At 43.3% G+C, this 21538-nt stretch overlaps 1 protein-coding gene across 1 annotated transcript in view; it reads right to left on the reverse strand.

The window, feature by feature from the left end:
- Window positions 1–14481, reverse strand: part of LOC129139011 (tektin-1-like) — a 61400-nt gene extending 46919 nt beyond the window's left edge. Inside the window, exons 1-2 of the mRNA XM_063792762.1 lie at window positions 14276–14481; window positions 12083–12141 (exon numbers count right to left, since the gene is read on the reverse strand). Of these exons, the coding sequence (XP_063648832.1) occupies window positions 12083–12141; window positions 14276–14287 (71 nt within the window). The 5' untranslated portion in view covers window positions 14288–14481. The remainder of the gene's footprint in view (window positions 1–12082; window positions 12142–14275) is intronic.
- Window positions 14482–21538: the final 7057 nt, after the last annotated feature.

The following is a 21538-nucleotide window of genomic DNA, read 5'->3' on the forward strand; positions in this document are numbered from 1 at the left end:
TTCTTCAGAATAGATAACTGGAACAGAATATGGTAGCTGGAAATGAGCTGCTGTGGTAATCAGAAGCTACAATATGTGCCACGACTGTGAGGCTGACCTGTAACTGGGCCTCAAGGAGACCATTCATGCAACCTGGAAGGGCATCAAGACTCTTGGTCAGGGCCTGAAGGACGGTGAGAAAATGTCATTGGAAACTGGGGAAAAGGCCTGAGAGTTATGTGCTGAGGGACTGTGAGAAAACTACGGCCACAACATGGAAACTGAAAGGGCACTGCACCATCTCAGAGATCTGCCTAAGGAGACATCTGGGAAGAACATGGAAAGTGCTACCAGCCTACCCTAACTGTCACTGAATAAATATGACAGGAGAGGGACATGATCTAAAGAAGGAAGTTCAGTTTTCAAACAAAATTTAGAGAAAATATAAAGAAATAATTTCTTGTCTCAAAAGGCCAAAGAAAAAAATAAAGAAAAGGAAAAAAAATTAAAAAGAAGCCATTGAATACCCTATTGACCATAAGAAAAAGGCAGAGAAAGTTGGTCAACGGCAACCCAGGCACTGAAGGAAAAAGAACATGAAGAATGACAAAAGCCCAGAGGGAGGAGTAAAAGGACACAAACGCCGTTCTCAGGGACTAGGACTGGGCGCCGTGCTCAGGGACCCGGACTGGGCACTAATCACAGAACTGTAACAGGCACCCTATGGGAATGACCAACTGTTAGACGGGGCCTGCAGGGCAGCACCTCCCTCCTGCCTCCCACCAACAGCTTCTAAAGGGAAATGCCGACTGTTTTCACACCAGTCCCCTCACTGCGGCTGAGTGTGTGGGCACAGATGATAGGTCACAACAACCTGATTCAGTCCTCACTGTGGCTGAGTGCATCAGGGGCAGACGACAGGCCACCACAACCTGATTCAGTCCTCACTGCGGCTGAGTGTGTGTGGGTGCAGGTGACAGGCCACCACAACCTGATTCAGGATTCAGTTGGGCTACCAGCCAGTGCCATAAGGAAAACCATTCTGGGACTCTTGAGAGGGGCAAAGCATAATTTGCATGTGGGAGAAACGTTGATAGTTTGTGGCCAGAGGACAAACTGTGGTGTAGTAAAGACTGCTGCAGGTTCCTACTATGCTTCTCATCAAGAGGTGGAATCTAATCACCCTCCCCCCTTGAATCATGGCTGGTCTCAGTGATGAGTACGACTGGACAGTGTGGCAGGAGAGATGCTCTGGAACTTCTGAGGGATGATCATGAGAGACCTTACAGCTTCTGCCTGGGCCTCTTGGACACACACCCTGGGAGAAGCCAGACAAACCTGACTACCTGACACTGCCAGACTGGGAGGAAGTCCGTGCTGGCCACAAAGAGAGGGCTCGGTGCCCGCTCCATGTCCCCAGCCACTAGAGTCCTTCGGGGTGTCTGCTTCACGTCCCCAGCCACTAGAGTCCTTCCAGATGAGACCAGGGACATCATGAAGCAGCCAACCCACACTGCCCTGTCCAGTGTCTTGACCCAGAAAATTGTGACATGTAAAAAGAATAAATTCCTGGTTTAAGCCAGTAAGGTTACTGGTACATTGTTACATTGCAGATAATTAAAACCTTGAAAAACTCATGAGAGATCACAAGTAAAACCTTGATCTGAAACATGGCATGTGGCGATTTATATTGAGTATTAGGTTAAAAATGCAAGAATGGAACATAGTTAATATTTTACGTTAAAGCTAAAACTATAACTGCCCACTTAAAATTTTCAGTTAATTAGGTTGTCACTTTTTGTTCTTAACCAAGAAATCAACTAGTTTTAGTCCATAAACAGTTGAAACTGATGCACACATCCGTTTTTCCTTACTTATTTTAAGCAGCTATCTGAAATAGGAAGCGTAATATAATCTTTAAAGAATCTGAAAATATGACAGAAATGTTTAAACTATAAACATATATTGTAAATGTTAGCATATTGTATACATTGCATATTAACATAAGCTAAAATCATTGACATAAATTTATATAAACAAAAGGTAGAAAATATGACAGTGTTCTTCTTGTTTTTTGTCTTTGCATATTTCTTTATTGGCCCTTGTCAAACGTGACCCACTAACTCCTGAATGCTTTCTCTCTCCCCATGGATTCCTAAGGATGTCACCACAGTGCTGGCCAGATGCACAGGTCACAGGTGACTGAACCTCATCACCCCACAAACACACCCTTCAGGTTTTGCCAAGAATGACACTGTAAATATAACAAAGCTTCTGTGCTTGTTAGTGAACACCAACTCAGCTTCTCTCCTGTATTCGGAAATCAGGATGAGATGAAAACAACAAGCAGGCCAGGCACGGTGGCTCATGCCTGTAATCCCAGCACTTTGGGAGGCCGAGGCACGTGGATCACCTGAGGTCGGGAGTTCGAGACCACCCTGATCAAAACAGAGAAACCCCATCTCTACTAAAAATACAAAATTAGCCAGGCGTGGTGGCACATGCCTGTAATACCAGCTACTCAGGAGCTGAGGCAGGAGAATTGCTTGAACCCAGGAGGTGGAGGCTGCAGTGAGCTGAGATCACACCACTGCACTCTAGCCTGGGCAACAAGAGCGAAACTCTGTCTCAAAAGAAAAAAAATAAAAATAAAAGAACACGGAAACAAAAGTAACAAGGCTTGACACCAGATGAGCCTGAATCTAAGCAAGAAAAGGCCAGAAGAAATCCCATTTTGGGTCACTGGCTGCATGGTAGTAATGCCATACACATAAGGGAAGAGAAGAGGATGTGGCTTTCACTTCGAATTTTTTGAGCTTAAGGTAAATTTGGATAGCTACAAAGAAGCATTCAACAGAGAGTTAAACCTCTGATGGAAAGACTGAAGAGGTCCAAGCTGTAGAGAAATAGGACTGCAAACCACAAAGGGCTGAATCAGTCAAGGAGAACTGCAGGGCAAGATGAACAGGGACCAGTGGAACATTTGGATAAGCTGTTGAGAAGAAAGGAGAATTCAGAGAAAAAGAACTGTCAGTGAGGTCATAATAGGAACTGTTACAGTGAACTAAATATGGCCTGGGAAGGACTCTGTACTTCTAGATTTGAGTCCCTGTGGACAAACTGCAACCTAACTTAATAGGTAGAAAGACTGAAAACCTAACTTAGGAGTATGTGCCTAAAGCAGTAGCTGAGTCCTGGCCAATCCCAACAGCCAAACTTCTGCCACTCACACACTGCTGAGTGTTCAGCTGTGTTCAAATAAGGCAAATGCTGAGCACTGTAACCAGTCCAGTTGTTTCTGGACCTCACTGCTGAGAACTGTAATGGACCCAGTTGCTTCTAGACGTCACTCCTCACTTCAGATTTCTGTACATCATGTTCCCTTTATTGTCTATAAATCTTCCACCATGTGTCTGTGCTGGAGTCTCACTGAATCTGCTGTGATTCTGGGGGCTGCCCTATTCGTGAATCATTCATTGCTCAATTAAGTTCCTTTAAATTTAATTCAGCTGAGATTTTCTTTTAATAGATGGTGTCAGAAGTGGGATCTGTGGGAGCAGGACTGCTAGGGCCTCTGGAGCTATACTGTGGTGAGCAGTGTTGCTAAGGCTTCTAATGACCCCCAGAGTGCTGAGGTATAAGGAAGGAACCTGAAAGGACCCGTTTGTGATGGCAGCAATGGCCCACGTGGAGCAGTTGCTATGGAGACACTGGCTGCAGTGGGGAGGAGTGGCTGGGACTGTGCGCTCCTCAAAGCTGGTGGGAGCCAGGAATGGGTGGGAGACCTGCCCCTTCTAAATTATCAGGCAGGAGCCCCACCCTCCCAGGCACAGCTGCAGCCATCCAGCCATGACTGCAAACCCGGGCATCTCCGCTCTCTCAGAGGCCCAGCAAGCCCCCCTGCCCTGCAGGCTCAGTTGTACCTGGTCCTGCCACCTGGCGTCTCTCTGCTTCCAGAGCCCACTCCAAATTCGGATCCAAGTTGAGGCCAAACCCGGGCACAGTCACAACCCGGCCCAGTTTGTGCAAGCTCAGGGCAGTGCTGACATGCCAGCCCCCTGCCACCTCGGCCCCCTCCAGACTTTGGGCACTGGCAAGCACAGGAGGGAGGCTGAGGTGGGGCTAAGAGTGGCTCAGCAGTGGCCGGAAGGCCCTCCTCAGCTCGAACGGCCTGGGCACTATGGACACAGCTACCCACCGTGCGTCTCCTCTCAGCTGATGAGAGCTGAACAGACGTTGGGATGACCTGCCTGCAGAAAGGAGCTACCACTGCAGATCTCCTCTGAGCTGTCCTGTGGCTCAATAAAGCACCTCTTCACCTTGCTCACCTTCTACCTGTCCACATACCTCATTTTTCCTGGACTCAGGACAAGAACTCGGGACCTGCCAACTAGCAGGGCTGAAAGAGGTGTAACATAAACAGGGCTGAAACGCGCTCCTTGCTTGCCAAATTGCAGGCAAGAAGAAGAGAAGAGAGAAGGAGAGAAGAGCTGTGTCCCTTCAGGGAACACAGACCTAGGAGCTCCCCCAGCCAGGGCTGTGACACCTTCTTTGGGGCTCTGCAGGTCCTGCATCTCCAAGCTTCTGGGTGCCACTGCATTCCCTGATACCCACAGTGGAAGCTGTTTGCAGTCGGCCTGGTCCAGCTGCAGCCTCACAGGGAGCTGGCACCTGTGCCTGGAGCTGCCCACCCCACTGCAGCTGGCATGCTTGGCTGTGTGCAGTGGCCAGATCCCATGCTCGCTTGCTCACACACCCCTCACTGCTCTGTACCCAGCTCGCCCTTGGCAGGTGTGGGATCCAGACCACTAGCATGAGCTGAGTGGACAGAACTAACCCAGTGGGCCCGAGCAAAACACAGGTAAACGCTCCACCAGCCAGAGGTTTCAGGCAGAAAAGTGACACCTCAGGATTCTGTAACACTAGTGTCCTTTGATTTCTCGGAGCAGCTGGGGATCATGGTAAATTTTCTCTCGGATTTCAGAGCTCCATGGATTTGTGTTTTGAGCTCTGAGTTTCTTTGAGCAAATTTCTGTTCCAAACTGCTATCCAGCCATGACTGGCTGGATGTTTTAGAAGTTATGACAGAAAAGGGACCGGGTCCACGATGAGATTTGATCCAGTAGTTAACTGGCTTGAATCCAGTTCCAGTTAGAGGCCTCCTACATCTGACTGGGTCAGAAGGAAAGTGGTAGTAAATGATAATATTGGAAGGTTGTAACATTTGGCTTTTGAAAATTCACAGGGATTTGTGTGTTCTACCCCTTTGTTTCATTTTTCTCACATGCTTAGGCAGGAAAAAAAAATCATTGGCTAAGTTAATGAAGGGAACCTGGGAGTAAAGCCAATATTTTAGGTAAAAATAGGATCCTTAATTTCTGGAAAACTAAGCTCCTTCTGGCTAATACACTAGGCCTGGGAAGCAGCAAAGTCTTACAGAAATGGCAAAATCTTATTAAGATAACTTACAGTGGAACATTCCAAATGAATAATGCCCTGAAGTGCATTTAAAAATGAGGGCTCCCAAATTAGTCTCATCTAGGGATGCCTATTAATATGCAGAAGCTTCTAAAAAGATTTAGAGATGGCACGGCCCATCTGGGGGCAAGTTTGAGTCTTACCAGTTTGATACTGGGTGCTGAGCAAAGTGGCACGTGTCTATGTTTTGTCACATGTATTTTGCTCTGGGCAGAATGAAAAATGTTAATTTGGTTACTCCAAGCAACCCCTTGGGCAGCATCTTGCAAAGCTGAGTGGATTCTTCCTGTGATTCCATGATTTTCCATTGTGATGCAGCTTGGCCCCCAGAGCTATAATGTGGTGAAGAGGGTGACAGAGCAAGATGCAATCTTTAAAAAAAAAAATGGCCAGGTGCAGTGGCTCATGCCTGTAGTCCCAACACTTGGGGAGGCTGAGGCAGGTGGATCACCTGAGGTCAGGAGTTCAGGGCCAGCCTGACCAACAAGGAAAAACCGCGTCTCTACTAAAAACACAAAATTAGCTGGGCATGGTGGCACATGCCTCTAATCCCAGCTACTCAGGAGGCTGGTGCAGGAGAATCGCTTGAACCCGGGAGGCAGGGGGTTGCAGTGAACCGAGATCACACCATTGCACTCCAGCCTGGGCAACAAGAGGGAAAATCCATCTCAAAAAAAAAAAAGAAAGAATAATAGGTTTGTCGATAAGGTTTTATGAAAAAGTGGGTGACATTTGGCTTTCTCTCTTTAAAGAAGATGTTCAGGTAATATTAAAAAATAATGAAAAATTTGTTTGCCTTTTAAATAAACTACCAAAAAAAAAAAAAGGAAAAACAAGAGGCAGATCGTTTGTGGAGATAAGTCTTCCCTCTATCAATGAGTAAAGATTTTTGCCCTTTAAAACTTTTTTAAGTCATGATTTTAAGTAAATGAATGACTTATGGTGACCTGGAATTCTATTTCATAACATCAAGTGTTTAAACTTTTAATATATTTAATAGGCTTCCCAAAATCAAATTTCAACTTCAAAATTGTCTTTTCTGACCTCTAACTTTGGGATACTACAGAGGCCCTTGAAGCACCCAAAAGAGAGGTAAACAGGACTATTTAACATGTTAAGTCACATGGGTAGCACTGTCAAAATAAAACATAATGTTGAACCTTCTTCAGGTTATATTTAGTTTATGTCATCAACCCGTTCTAAAATTGTATAGGATTTCTAAAATTCTTTTTTTTTTCCCCCCGAGACGGAGTCTTGCTCTGTCACCCAGGCTGGAGTACAGTGGTACAATCTCGGCTCACTGCAACCTCCGCCTCCTGGGTTCATGCCATTCTCCTGCTTCAGCCTCCCGAGTAGCTGGGACTACAGGCATCCACCGCCATGCCAAGCTAATTTTTGTATTTTTAGTAGAGATGGGGTTTCACCATGTTAGCCAGGATGTTCTCATCTCCTGACCTCGTGATCCTTCCACCTTGGCCTCCCAAAGTGCTGGGATTACAGGCGTGAGCCACTGCACCTGGCCAGGATTCTAAAATTCTAATATGCCTATATACTAGCTATCATAATTACCTGTCTTGTTTGTTTTGAGACAGAGTTTCGCTCTTGTCACCTAGGCTGGAGTGCAATGGTGTGATCTAGGCTCACTGAAGCCTCCACCTCCTGGGTTCAAGCGATTCTCCTGCCTCAGCCTCCCAAGTAGCTGGGATTACAGACAACTGCCACCACATCCGGCTAATTTTTTTATTTTTAGTAGAGACAGGGTTTTACCATCTTGGCCAGGCTGGTCTCAAACTCCTGACCTCAGGTGATCCACCTAACTTGGCCTCTCAAAGAGCTGGGATTACAGGAATGAGCCACCACATCCACCCTAATTATGGTTATTAAGCTATTGTAGACCACAGAAATAACCAAATTTCCTTATCAGTTGTCTTTAACTATAACTATTTAAAGTCATTTCCACAGTTAATTGCTTAATGGTGATGCAGTTTCTAAAAACTTCACAAGCATGCAAAATTCTAGAATAGAAGATTCATGAAAGAATGAAAAGGACCATGAAAAACACTCGGGAACACAGGTTTCTAATAACTTTAATATCATGGGTAAAAATTGCCTATAAGTTCCCCGATCCCCCAATAATTGGACTGGTTAAGAATTCTCAAAAGTTAGGCTGGGTGCAGTGGCTCATGTTGGCAATCCCAGCACTTTGGGAGGCTGAGGCCGGTGGATCACTTGAGGTCAGGAGTTTGAGACCAGCCTGGCCAATGGTGAAACCCCGCCTCTACTAAAACTATAAAAATTAGCCCGGTGTGGTGGTATGCATCTGTAATCCCAGCTACTCGGGAGGCTGAGGCAGGAGAATCACTTGAACCCAGGAGGCGGAGGCTGCAGTGAGCCAAGATTGTGCCACTGCACTCCAACCTAGGTAACAGAGTGAGACTCTGTCTCAAAAAAAAAAAAAAAAAATCCTAAAGTTTAATAAGAAGACCAACTGGTTTATAAAACTGCTAACCCAAGTAAAACAAAAATTGAATATCAAGGAAATATTTTGCCAGATTTGCCTGCTAAATCACCAATATTGAAATTGTTTAGATATATAATTTAAATAAACTCCATGGTCTAAGCCAAATTACCTATAACTCATCAGTTACCAGTGCCATGCATCTAATTTGAAGAAACAGCTGGTATTCAAGAGGATGTAAGTCTAATGTTAATTAAGCACAGACTTATGAAGAACCAGGATGGCCACCTTGTCCGTCTTAAGTCCTTAAAACTTTTGTTATTAAAAGTTCTGCATTCCATAACTCATCATGGAAAGAGAAATTGATCCAAATTAAATATATTGCTGTGGTGATCTCTAAATTGCTAAAATAGTTTATAATCAATGTTTGGTTTGTCAAACCTATATTCCTAGGAAAACAATCAAAACTTCAGGTACATTTGGTTCCCTGATGGGCCATTTAAACATTTTATAAAGGGATTTCATTCAGTTGTCATTTTCAGTGCATGTTTTCTGATTGTATAAAAGCTCTTCCACGCAAGAGGGTTGATGTTAAAACAGTAGATTATTATGCTGAAGTGTATTTTCACCAGCTAAAGAAAGCCTTTTATAGTTCACAGAGGACAGCCAACCCCTTCACAATCTAGAATCTGATGACTGGATCTTCTGAGAACATCAGAGGACTGCCCTTGCCATTCACATGACAGCAAAACTTTAAAACCTTAAACTTTGGGTTCATAGTCTTACAACTCAGAGGGGTCCCTCCACACTCGGAACCATACACCCCTTGGAACCCTTAAGGTAAAGCTAACAAGGACAGTTCCCCCACAGAAGAAGATGGCATCCTTAATGTGAACAGTTTTCCCAAGATCACAGATCAAGACTTCTCTACTATCATGAGACTCTTATCTTAAGTATCTGTGCAGCTGCTAACATGGCATATGGAGAAAACATTGGGTATTATAAAGATTTGATTGTAGGGAATTAACAAAAAAACCCACTTAGTTAAGCAAGTAAATTCTTTATCTAATTCATTCTTTAATCTATTTGATTTTAGGTGGTTTGATTTATGGGGACCCTGAGTAAGGAGCATATACCAAATTCTTGGTGTTATCCCAATAGTCATAAGAGTCTCCCTGGTGCACTGAACTTACTCAAATGCTTTAAGAGTTTGCATGCAGCCATCTCTAAAATGTCAAATGGTATCTCTTCAACTGGAATGACAACAGATTTTTAAAAATGTGCAACCATAAGGACACCGTAACCTATGAGTGACATGCTAAACTGGAAACCCAAAACAATGGGAGTGACATGCTAAACCAGAAACCCAAAACAATGGGACTGATGTACTAAAACCAGAACCCAAAACAATGGGAGTGACGTGCTAACCAGAAACCCAAAACAATGGGAGTAACATGCTGAAACCAGAACCCAAAACAATGGGAGTGACGTGCTAAAACCATTACCCAAAACAATGGGAGTGATGTGCTAAACCGGAAACCCAAAACAATGGTAACTAACAGTGAGGCTAAGGCCCTACATTTTGGTCACACTCTCAACTAAGTGAGAACTTGACTGAAAAGGAGGATTTTTTTTTTTTTTTTCTGAGACAGAGTCTTGCTCTGTCCCCCAGAGTGGAGTGCAGTGGCATGATCTCAGCTCACTGCAAGCTCTGGCTCCCGGGTTCAGGCCATTCTCCTGCCTCAGCCTCCTGAGTAGCTGGGACTACAGGCACCCGCCAGCATGCTTGGCTATTTTTTTGTGTATTTAGTAGAGATGAGGTTTCACCGTATTAGAAAGGATGGTCTCAATCTTCTGATCTCGTGATCTGCCCACTTTGGCCTCCCAAAGTGCTGGGATTACAGGCATGAGCCACCATGCCCAGCCAAAAGGAGGAATTTTTTAAGCAAAATTATGGGAGGCCATTGTTTTGAACTAAGCTCATGCAATGGGTCCCAACAGAACAAACCAAACCAAAATGGAGTCACTCATACTAAATGGAACATAATCAAACTAAGACTTTAAGGAAACGCATAAATCCTAGAACAAACCAGGTTTTATTTTTCTCCTGTAAACAGGATGTTCCAGCATAAGAAGACACCTTCTACTTAAGTCCTTGTTCCACCTTTTCAAATCTCACTGTTCTATTTCCCAGTGGGTTTCTAAACCAAATAAGTACATTTGCAACGGTAATAGTGACACCAGTGACTGAAGTTTTGGCCAATCTCTCAAAATTGAGAAAATAACCAAAGGGAAGGCATTGTTAAAGTGAACTAAGTATGTCCTGAGAAGGACTCCATAATTATATATATGAGTCCTTGTGGATGACCTGCAACCTACCTTAATAGGTAAACAAGAATGAAAACCTAACTTGAGTGTATGCACCTCAAACAACAGCTACATCTTGGCCAATCCCAGTGGCCAAACTTCAACCACTCAGGCACTGCCAAATGTTCAAACTGTGCTCAAACAAGGCAAACGCTGAGTTGTTTCTGTACCTCACTTCCGATTTTGGTATGCCGCTTGCCTTTTGTCTATAAATCTTCTTCCACCACATGACTGTGCTGGAGTCTCTGTGAATCTGCTGTGATTCTGGGGACTTTCCAATTTGTGAATCGTTTATTGCTCAATTAAACTCCTTTAAAGTTTTTCTTTTAACAGAACTAACACAGAAGAATTTCCAGATCATGAACAGACGTTTTGTAATACCCAACGTTGTATTAACATGAATAGACTCTTCCTTAGATAGCTAACCTTGTTTTTAATGTGAATACACTCTCCCTTAGCTGAGCAAACCAGACAAACTCCATTTGGCTCCTTCATTTACAAGACATCAAGGGCTCCTTACCCATCCCCTTTCCTCAAGGACTTTAACTTGTGCAAGCTGATTTTCAACATACCAAAGAGTGCAATTAACTGATAAAGTGCTGAGGCAAGTGATGTCCGCAGTTCCCAGCAAATTACTCAGAGATAATATCATAAAGCCCCCACATTTGTCTGGCAGATAATGCCCAGAGCCCCCTCACTCATCACTTTGTGGTGAATTTAAAGCCTCTGCACCTGGAACAGTTTGTTTTCCTGTAACCATCTGTCTTTTTAAGTTTTTTGTCTGTTTTTTCTTCTGTAAGTTTATTGCAGCTGGAATCCCCCCTCCCCTCTCTAAACCAATGTATAAAAGAAAATCTAGCCGTTCTTTAGGGCCGAGAGTATTTCCTGTGTTAGCCATCTCTCAGTCACCAGCTAATAAAGGACTCCTGAATTCGTCTCAAAATGTGGCATTTCTCTATAACTCGCTTGGGTACAACAGTTTCAACTATGGTAGAAGACTCGAGTAAGACAAATACAGCCCCCCTAAATTTGACTATTATTTAGGTTAATGGTGAGTTTAGAAGAAATAAGTTAAGACTACACAGAGTGGGCTAAATTGCAAATAAACACTGAAAATATTTCCCAGAAAATATGACTTTGAACAGGCTGCTGCACACCCTGCATGTAGAGATAAACTAAGAAAAAGGTGTGGAGAGTTATTTAAGGACCTATGGTTAACTCAGTCCTCAAGATGTTCCAGGTTTCATCCATGAATCAAGGAGGACCTCCCAAAAGCTGTTTGGGACCACACTCTTTGAGCAAGGAGGATACCTTACGATGGAAGCTGTGCTTTAGCGGAAGATGACCATTTCCACTGCACCACACGCCATGCCTTAGCGGAAGATGACTGTTTCCACTGCACAACACTACAAGTGCTTACTGCCAGACCGGTGTGAAATATGTTCCAGCACATAATCTATGTCACCAATGAAGGTGGTGGTTAAGACTTGGTGCACACAAGCTTTCCTGTCCCACAAGAACACAGCATGCTCTCTTTTCGGGTTCCATTCCAATCACGTAACAGACATGACTGCCTTTTTTGTTTCGGCATCAGAAAGATCAGAGGAAACTTTGCACTCAACTTAGACAACTCTAAGCTTTTATAACCTGTCTATATCTACAGGTCAGCTTTATCTTATTTATGTATATATCCTTCAACCTGAGTTTTACTTATTTCTACTTTTCCTTTTTAATTCACAGACACCCATAAACTCAGAAAATACAGTGTAAAACAAACTGAAGAACAAATAAACAACTCACCAGAGATTTATTCGTTTCTTGTTGCTCTTGGAAACACCCAGAGGACACTGGAAACATAGCTGGAAGAGAAGGCAAATGACGTCGATTAAGGAGAGAACTGGTGAGGTGTGGTCCCAGATTCTTCTGCCCAACACTCTAGACACATTACCTGGAAAAGCCCTCCTCCCTCCTGAAAAAGAAAAACTTCCCCATGGGAGAAGAGTCCTTCACACCTCATTAGGGGCAGCAAAGACTCAAGTTAAGATAAGATACATCTGCAAGTACATTAATTGGTAGACATTAGATGCACAATTTATTTTTGAATAAAAATATGTATTACCTACTAATTTAGTAACAATATTATCTAAAGATATAATCTAATAATTTAATACAAAGAAACATTATAAGTTCACTAAAATAAATGTTATAGAAATATACTGGGCTGTATTAACTATTTTCCTATTAATATGTGGATTCCACAAATAACTTCATATGAGTATTCCCATGACAGTACATCTTGCTTTTCTATACCTGAACATCATGGAAAGTGCATCTTGCAACCCAGCAATTTTGGCCTACGTTTTTTAAAATGTACATAATATGTATTTCCTGCAGTACACCATTCTACTCATGTTTCCCAATAACACCTTTCCCTGTATCCAAGCCCTCATATTATGCTCTGACAATAAATTGGGCTTTTCCATCTGACTTGTCCAGTGAATGGACAATGGAAAATGTCATGCAAATATCCATTGGTTCTTGCCTTTTTGGACACAGTCATATTGTGAAGAGGTCTGGAACTACCCTGTTGGAGACACAGGGCCTAGCCAAGAGTCACCACAAACCGCCAGATTGTGAAGGAAACCATCTTAAACCAACCAGGCTCAGTCAAGGCACCAGGTGACTAAGGCCTGTTTTGTGATCCAGGCAACACAAACATATCAACTACCCAGCTGAACCCACCACACCAAAATGCAGATCCACAGAACTTCAAACAAATAAAATGGTGGTTGTTTTTTATAAGCCAGTAAGGTTTAATTAGTTCCTTAAACAGCAAATATTAACTGTTACACCTAAGTGAATAGAATTCAATATGTTTTTAACGAAATTATGTAGGGGGAGAAAGTCTTAAATTACAAATGAAATGCAATCAATAGAACTTCACAATCTATCCTAAATTTGGTGATGGACTAGGTTTAATATATCTCAGACACTGGAAACAACAAGCTAAGGTTGAAGGAAATGGACTGTATTTGGAGATTATTTCAATCTTTTCAAGTATGACAGGTCACTCCTGCACCCCAGGCCACACTTTCAGGCCCCTTCAAATAGGGAATATTTCCTAGGTCCTTGCCTGTTCTTCTCAGCCGAATGCACCTCAACCTTCTGAAAGTTCTTCCAAATCTTCCACTATCACCTAGTCTTTGCAAATCTTGTGCATTCTAGGGAGTAGAATTAATATTTCCTGAGCGAGGAAAACTGGGATCTTCACCTGTGACCTTTTATCCTCCTCTGAAGCACCAGTGAGAGGTTAGACCAGAGGGCTGTTCTTTCAAGTGCGCTTCTTATTCATAGGGAACCCTCCCTTTCAAACTTTATAACACACAGTTAAGACTAAGTACCCTTAAGGCTGAAGACCATCATCCAGTACCCCATCTCCCTCGCGGAAGCAGTGAGTTCCTCCATGGAAACTAGGTCTTGTATAAACTTCCATAAATGCAATCCAGGAGGACTAGGCAGGTCACACAGTGAAGGAGGGAACCAGAAACTTCACTTGCTAAATAGACACCGGGAAACTCAACTAATACAAACGCCCAGCTTAAGACTAGAGGCACACGCGTTTCGCACTACTCCTCTGGGAATGGGGAACGTCTCCCGAGAACTGTGTGTTAGCACCGGGACACACGGGCAAACTGAGCTACATGAGGGTTGGTAACCGGGTCCCTCAGCGGCAGGACAGGAGCGCGGCCTGCAGACTCCGGGCCCAGGGCCACCAGCCTCGCCTACCCACTCCTGCGCCTCTGGAACCCGCTTCACTGCTGGGACCCCACGCCTGTCCTCCCAGCCCCCGCCAGGGTCCACGGCCCGCAAATGCATGTCAGGCCCCTCCTGCCCGCGATGCGCCCACGCGTCTGCCCCCACAAATGGGGAACACTGGTCTGGCCCCCTGGGATCCCCCGAGGCCCACAGGTTCCTCTTCGCCCTCGCACCTACCCACAGGGACATAGAACCAAGACCCAGGCCTGCTCAGCTACAGGACCGCCGCTGGGATCCGCACTTCCGGAGGAAAATGGCGAAGTGGGCGGGGCGGCGCATGCGCAGAGAGAAAAGCTGGTTCCCAAGGTCCTTGATGGTAACATCATTGGAAGGTGACACTACATTTCCTATGAGGCTCTGCTGTCCCCTGTTAGGAACGCACGCCGGACATTCTGTTTTGCCCAGCAGTGAGTCCAGTTACCTGGAGACCTGGACTTAATGGACCAGGACTGGTCCCTACCCACGTGACACAGATGTGGCATTCTGGTTCGTTATTAAATCCTGGTTTCACAGCCTGGGACATTGTGAAAATAATGGAGAAATTCCAATAGAAACCAATTGGTCTATGCTGTTAATGAGTAACTTTTTTTTTTTGAGATGGAGTCTCGCTCTGTCACCCAGGCTGGAATGCAATGGTGCGATCTTGGCTCACTGCAAACTCTGCCTCCCAGGTTCAAGAGATTCTCCTGCCTCAGCCTCCTGAGTATCTGGGATTACAGGCGGGCGCCACCACACTCGCCTAATTTTTGTATTTTTAGTAGAGACGGGTTTTCTCCATGTTGGTCAGGCTGGTCTCGAACTCCTGACCTCGTGATCTGCCCTCCTCGGCCTCCCAAAGTGCTGGGATTACAGGCTTGAGCCACCGTACCCAGCCCTCAAGTCTATTTTTTATAGATGCATTCGAAAGCATGAAAAAACTCGTGTCTCTATTTTACTTTAAATTTTTAAAAACACCACTAATGAATATGGTAATTCTCTTCCAATCTGTTATCTTTTCTCTCACTAAACTAATTTGTGAGCTTTCAATTTACACAGTTAGAAAAAAATGCTCTAGTGTATATACTAGGATAAAATAACAGGGTCATAAGACAAGTGCACTCCATAATCTTTGTGACAACTTACACTTCCAGTGTCTGATGAACATTTGCCCATAAACTCCCACGTTTCATCCATCCATCCATCAATCAAATCTACCTATCTTTATTTATTGTGCGAAATACCTGAACTTTGCCTTTCCTTCCCTGACTTCTGCCACAAACTAGGCAAGGAGTTCTGCCTAGGGGTTTTTCAGAGCTCCGGCTACCACCGAGGTTCCTAACAGGGAAATTGCCAGCTTGAATGCTGGGAATTGATGTGGGAGTGCGTGTGAAACGGGTGTGGGGTGAAAGGGCAGTGAACTTTGTAGGTGGGTAGATGGGGGTGTGAAGGGCTTTCAGGTAAGAGGCACAGAGGAAACTGGGAGAGGCAGCGAAAGCACTTCATGCCTCAGATCACCAGAAGATGCTCCCACCAGAGCCGTGACAGTTTGCCAGTGCCATAGCAGCACAGGAAGTCCCCACCCCTTGCCATGGAAACAGCTGGAAGTTACTGCCCATTTCTAGCTATTTCTGAGTAACCCGCCCCTTAATTAGCATGTCATTAAAAGTGAATTATAAAAATGACTACAAGCCACCCCTAGGCTGCTACTCTGGGAGCACAACCCACGGAGGGCTCCCTGCCCTGCAGGAGCGGACGCAGGGCTGTAACACCGCCAATGCCTCCATAGAGCTGCTTTATTCCACCACAGGCTTGCTTTTGGATTCCATCCTGAGCGACGCCAAGAACCTGCCCTTCCTCAGTGTGACTCTTGCTTAAAACCTATCCCTGGTTTTCTCTTTTCCTAAGCATGCCCTGACTTGTTCTTTCATCTCCTCTGAACTTGCAATTGCTCCTCAGTGACTCTATTCTGCAGATCCAGAAAACACAACCTTAATCTTCCCAGAGCCCTGTTGTCTCCAATATTGGAATCTCTAGCCTTGCTTTCTCAGACGCCTAGATTACAGGCCTCTCTCTTGAACATCTATTGGTAAGGTATCTGGGGATCCTTTAAATACACGATGATTGGCAGGGGTTACATAGGGGAAATCAGTGCCTGACAATTCGCCTTCCAGGATATGGATTGTCATTCCCTCTCTTTGTCGGCCCCAGTCTCGTATACATAAAAGTAGAGATTGTAATACTCATTTGACTTGCAGATACCTCACCCCGAACCCACCTACTATAAAGTAAAAGCCAAGAATGCAAACCCTTTCCTCACCCCGTGAAGGTAAAGTCCTCAGAGCCAAGGAGAGAAGGCTCAGGGATGGTACCTGGGTGTTTCCAACACTAACCATGCATTGTAGTTTTTAGTGTTCAAGTTTAAGCTTCTTATGTTAAAGTTACCCCAGCTTTAATTCTATTGTAACAAGATTTATTTCTGTAATTCCATTTTTGGATTCTTGATTTCTTGGTAAAGAAATACAGTTATTTTTGTATACCAATCTTATATAGTGTTACATTCCTAAATTTGTTCATGAGTCCTAACACTTTTTAGTAAATTTCTTATGATTTTCTAAATGCAAGATCATGTCATCTGTACATAAAGATAAATGTACTTCTTCCTTTCCAATCTAGATGCCGTTTATTTATTTACGTTGCCAAGTTGTCCCAGCCACCACTGTTATCAAGTAAAAGGGTCTCACTGCCCAAAGCACTAGAAGCCAGTACCATGACACTGAGTTTTTGAGAAGAGAAAAACTTTAAAGTCAAACCAAAACCTATGGGATACAGGCCAGGCGCAGTGGCTCATGCCTGTAATCCCAGCACTTTGGGAGGCTGAGTCGGGTGGATCACGAGGTCAGGAGATCAAGACCATCCTGGCTAACACGGTGAAACCCCGTCTCTACTAAAAATACAAAAAACAAAAATTAGCCAGGCATGGTGGCGGGCACCTGTAGTCCCAGCTACTCGGCTGAGGCGGGAGAATGGCATGAACCCAGAAGGCAGAGCTTGTAGTAAGCCAAGATTGCACCACTGCACTCCAGCCTGGGCAACAGAGAGAGACTCCGTCTCCAAAAAAAAACAAAAACAAAAAAACAAAAAACAAACCTATGGGATACAGTAAAAACAGTACTAAGGAGTAAGTTTATAGCAAAAAGCACCTACATCAAAAAAAGTAGAAAAACTTCAAATAAACAACCTAATAATGCATCTTAAATAGTTAGAAAAGCAAGAGCAAACCAAAACCAAAATTAGTAGAAGGAAACATAACATATATCAGAGCAGAAATAAATGAAATTGAAATTTAAAAATATAAAATATCAATGAAATGAAAAGTTAATATTTTTTTAAAAGATCAACAAAATCAACAAACATTTAGCCAGACTAAGAGAAAAGAGAGAAGACTCAAATACATAAAACCAGAGATTAAAAAGGAGACACTGCAACTGATACTGCAGAAATTCAAGTAATCATTAGAAACTATTATGATCAACTGTATTCCAATAAATTGAAAAACCTGCAAGTAATGGCCAGGCACCGTGGCTCATGCCTGTAATCCCAACACTTTGGGAAGCCAAAGCAGGCGATCACCTGAGATCAGGAGTTCAAGAACAGCCTGGCCAACATGGTGAAACCCAATCTCTACTAAAAATACAAAAATTAGCCAGGCATGGTGGCGTGCACCTGTACTCCCAGCTACTCCAGAGGCTGAGGCAGGAGAATCGCTTGAACCTGGGAGGCAGAAGTTGCAGTGAGCTTAGATTGTACCAAGCTCCATCCTGGGTGACAGAACAAGACTCCATCTCAAAAAAACAAAAACAAAAACAAAAAAACAAAAAAACAAAAAAAAAAAAAAAAAAACAAAAAAACGCAACCAAACCACAAACCTAGAAGAACTGGATAAATGAGATTGAACCCATAATAAAACATCTCCTAGCAAAGAAAAGCCTGGATCCAATGGCTTCACTGATTAATTTTACCAAACATTGAAGGAAGAATTACTATCAATCCTACTCAAACTATTCCAAAAAACAGAGAAGTCTGTAGTATTTCCAAAATCATTCTATGAAAAAGACCATTCATCATGTCTAAGTGGGATTCATCCCAAGGATACCAACATGGTTCAACATATGCAAATCAATCAATGTGACACATCATATCAACAGAATGAAGGACAAAAACCATATGGTAATTTCAATTGATGCTGAAAAGCATTTAATAAAATCCAACATCCCTGTGATAAAAAGAAACCCCCAAAAAAACTAGATTTAGAAGGAACATACCACAACACAATAAAAACCATACACAACAGACCCTCAGCCAGTATCATCCTGAACAGAGATAACCTGAAATCCTTTCTTCTAAGATCTGGAACAAGGCAAGAATGTCCACTTCCAACAATCTTACTCAACATAGTACTGGAAGTCCTAGCTAGAGCAATCAAGAAAATTGAAAAACAGTAAAGGGCATCCAAATTGAAAGAAGTAAAATTATTATTGTTTTCTTGTTTGCAGGTGATTTGATCTTATATTTGGAAAAACCTAAGAACTCCACCAAAAAACTATCAGAATTGATCAACAAATTCAGAGTCACACGATACAAAATCAAAATACAAAAATCAGTAACATTTCTAAATTCCAAAACTGAACAATCTAAAGAAGAAAATCAAGAACGTAATCCCATTTACAATAGCTACAAATAAAATAAAATATCTAGGAATAAATGTAACAAAAGAAGTGAAAGATCTCTACGATGAAAACTATAGAACACAAATGCAAAAAAATTAAAGAAGACACCAAAAAAATGGAAAGATAGTCCATGTTCATTGATTGGAAGAGTAAATATTGTTAAAATACACATACTTCACAAAGCAATCTACAGATCCAATGCAATCCCTATTGAAATACTAATAACATTCTTCCCAGAAACAGAAAAGAAATCCTAAAATTTATATGAAATCATAAAAGACCCAGAATACCCAAAGCCATCCGTAGCAAAAAGAACAAAACTGGAAGAATCACATCACCTGACGTTAAATTATACTACAGAGCAATTGTAAGCTAAACAGCATGGTACTGGCATAAAACAGACACATAGACCAATGGAACAGAATAGAGAACCCAGAAATAAATCCTTACATTTACAACTAACTCATTTTCAATGAAGGTGCCAAGAATATACATGGGGGAGAGGACAGTCTCTTCACCAAATTGTGCTGGGAAAACTAGATATTCATTGGCAGAATTTTTTTTTTTTTTTTGAGATGGAGTCTAGCTCTGTTGCTCAGGCTGCAGTGCAGTGGCGCGATCTGGGCTCACTGCAAGCTCCACCTTCCGGGTTCACACCATTCTCCTCCTCAGCCTCCCAAGTAGCTGGGAGTACAAGTGCCCCCACCACGCCCAGCTATTTTTTTTTTTTTGCATTTTTAGTAGAGACGGAGTTTCACCGTGTTAGCCAGGATGTTCTTGATATCCTGCCCTCATGATCTGCCCACCTCAGCCTCCCAAAGTCATTGGCAGAATAATTAAACTAGAACCCTCTCTTGTGCTATATACAAAAATCAAATCCAAATGGGTTAAAGACTTAAATCAAGGACAAGAAACTACTGAAAGAAAACATTAGGGAAACTCTCCAGGAAATTGTCGTGGGCACAGATTTCTTCAGTAATACTCCAAAAGCTCAGGCAACTAAAGCAAAAATGAACAAATGGTATCACATGAAGTTCAAAAGTTTCTGCATAGTAAAGAAAACAATGGACAAAGTGAAAAGACAATCCACAGAATGGAAGAAAATATTTGCAAACTATATATCTGACAAGGGATTAACAAGCAGAATATATAAGCAGTTCAAACAACTCTATAAGAAAAAAACTAATAATCCAATTATTTAAATGGGCAAAAAATCTGAACAGACATTTCTCAAAAGAAGGCACGCAGGTCAGGCGCAGTGGCTCACACCTGTAATTCCAGCATTTTGGGGAGCCAAGACAGTTGGACCACTTGAGCCCAGGAGTTCAAGACCAACCTGAAAAACATAGCAAATAATTTTAAAACCTACCTGGGCATGGTGATGCATGCCTTTGGTCCCAGCTACTCAGGAGGCTGAGGTGGGGGGACTGCTTGAACCCTGGTAGTCATAACTACAGTAAGCCATCATTATACCACTGCACTCCAGCCTGGGTGACAGAGTGAGACCCTGTCTCAAAAAATGAGCAAAAACAAAAAAGAAGATATATAAATGTCAAATAGGTATATGAAAAGATGCTCAATATCACAGATCATCAGAGAAATTCAAATCAAAACTTCAATAAGATATCATCTTACCCCCATTAAAATGGCTTTTATGCAAAGACAGGCAATAACAAATGCTTGCAAGAATGTAGGGAAAAGAGAACCCTCTTACTCTGTTGGTGGGAATGTAAATTAGTACATTCACTATGGAGAAAAATATGGAGGTCCCTCAAAAAATTAAAAATAGAACTATCATATGATCCAGCAATCCCACTGCTGGGTATATACCCAAGGGAGGGAAAATTAGTATATGAAAGAGATATCTGCATTCCCATATTTATTTCAGCACTATTCATAATAGCCAAGATTTGGAAGCAACCTAAGTGTGCATCAACAGATGAAGGGATAAAGAAAATGTAGTACATGTACACAATGGAGTACTCTTCGGCCATGAAAAAGAATAAGATTCTGTCACTTGCAACAACGTGGATGGAACTAGGGAACATTATGTTAAGTACAATGAGCCAGGCACAGAAAGACTTTGCATGTTCTCACACATTTGTGCGAGCTAAAAATTAAAACAATTGAACTCATCAAGATGGAGGGTAGACTGAGAGTTTCCAGAGGCTGGGAAGAGTAGCGGTGTTACGGGATCTTTGGAGTGTCACTTTTCTGGACAGAAACCTCTATGGCTGGTGGCACCTTTACCTGAGTTTTGCTTGGGCCCCGCCCACTCAGCCTGGCAGGCTGTGCTCAGCTCATGCTACCAGGTTGGATCCCATGTTTGCCAAGGGAGACTGCGCGGAGTGGCAAGGGGTGTGTGAGCGAGCTTGGGGTCTGGTCACTGTGCAGTCAGACTTCCTGGCTGCTGCAGTGGGGCAGGTAGCTCCAGGTGCCAACATGGGTGCCAGCTCTCCACAAGTCTGTGGCTGGACCACGGGCACCGCAAGCAGCTTCCACAGCTGGCACACTGGGAACACAGTGGCACCCGGAAGCTTGGAGATACCAGGAACCACAGGGCCCCAAAGAGGGAATCACAGCCCTGGCTCGGGGAGCTCCCAGGTCTGGGCTTCCCAAAGGGTCACAGCTCTTGTTTCCTTCTCTTTGCCCACAATGTGGCAAGCAAGGGGCATGACTCAGCCCTGTTTGTGTTACAGCTCTTTCAGCCTCTTCCCTGGGATTTGTCATAATT

Source organism: Pan troglodytes, chromosome 15 (assembly GCF_028858775.2).
Source record: "Pan troglodytes isolate AG18354 chromosome 15, NHGRI_mPanTro3-v2.0_pri, whole genome shotgun sequence".
In the NCBI taxonomy this organism is placed as follows: Eukaryota; Metazoa; Chordata; class Mammalia; order Primates; family Hominidae; genus Pan; species Pan troglodytes.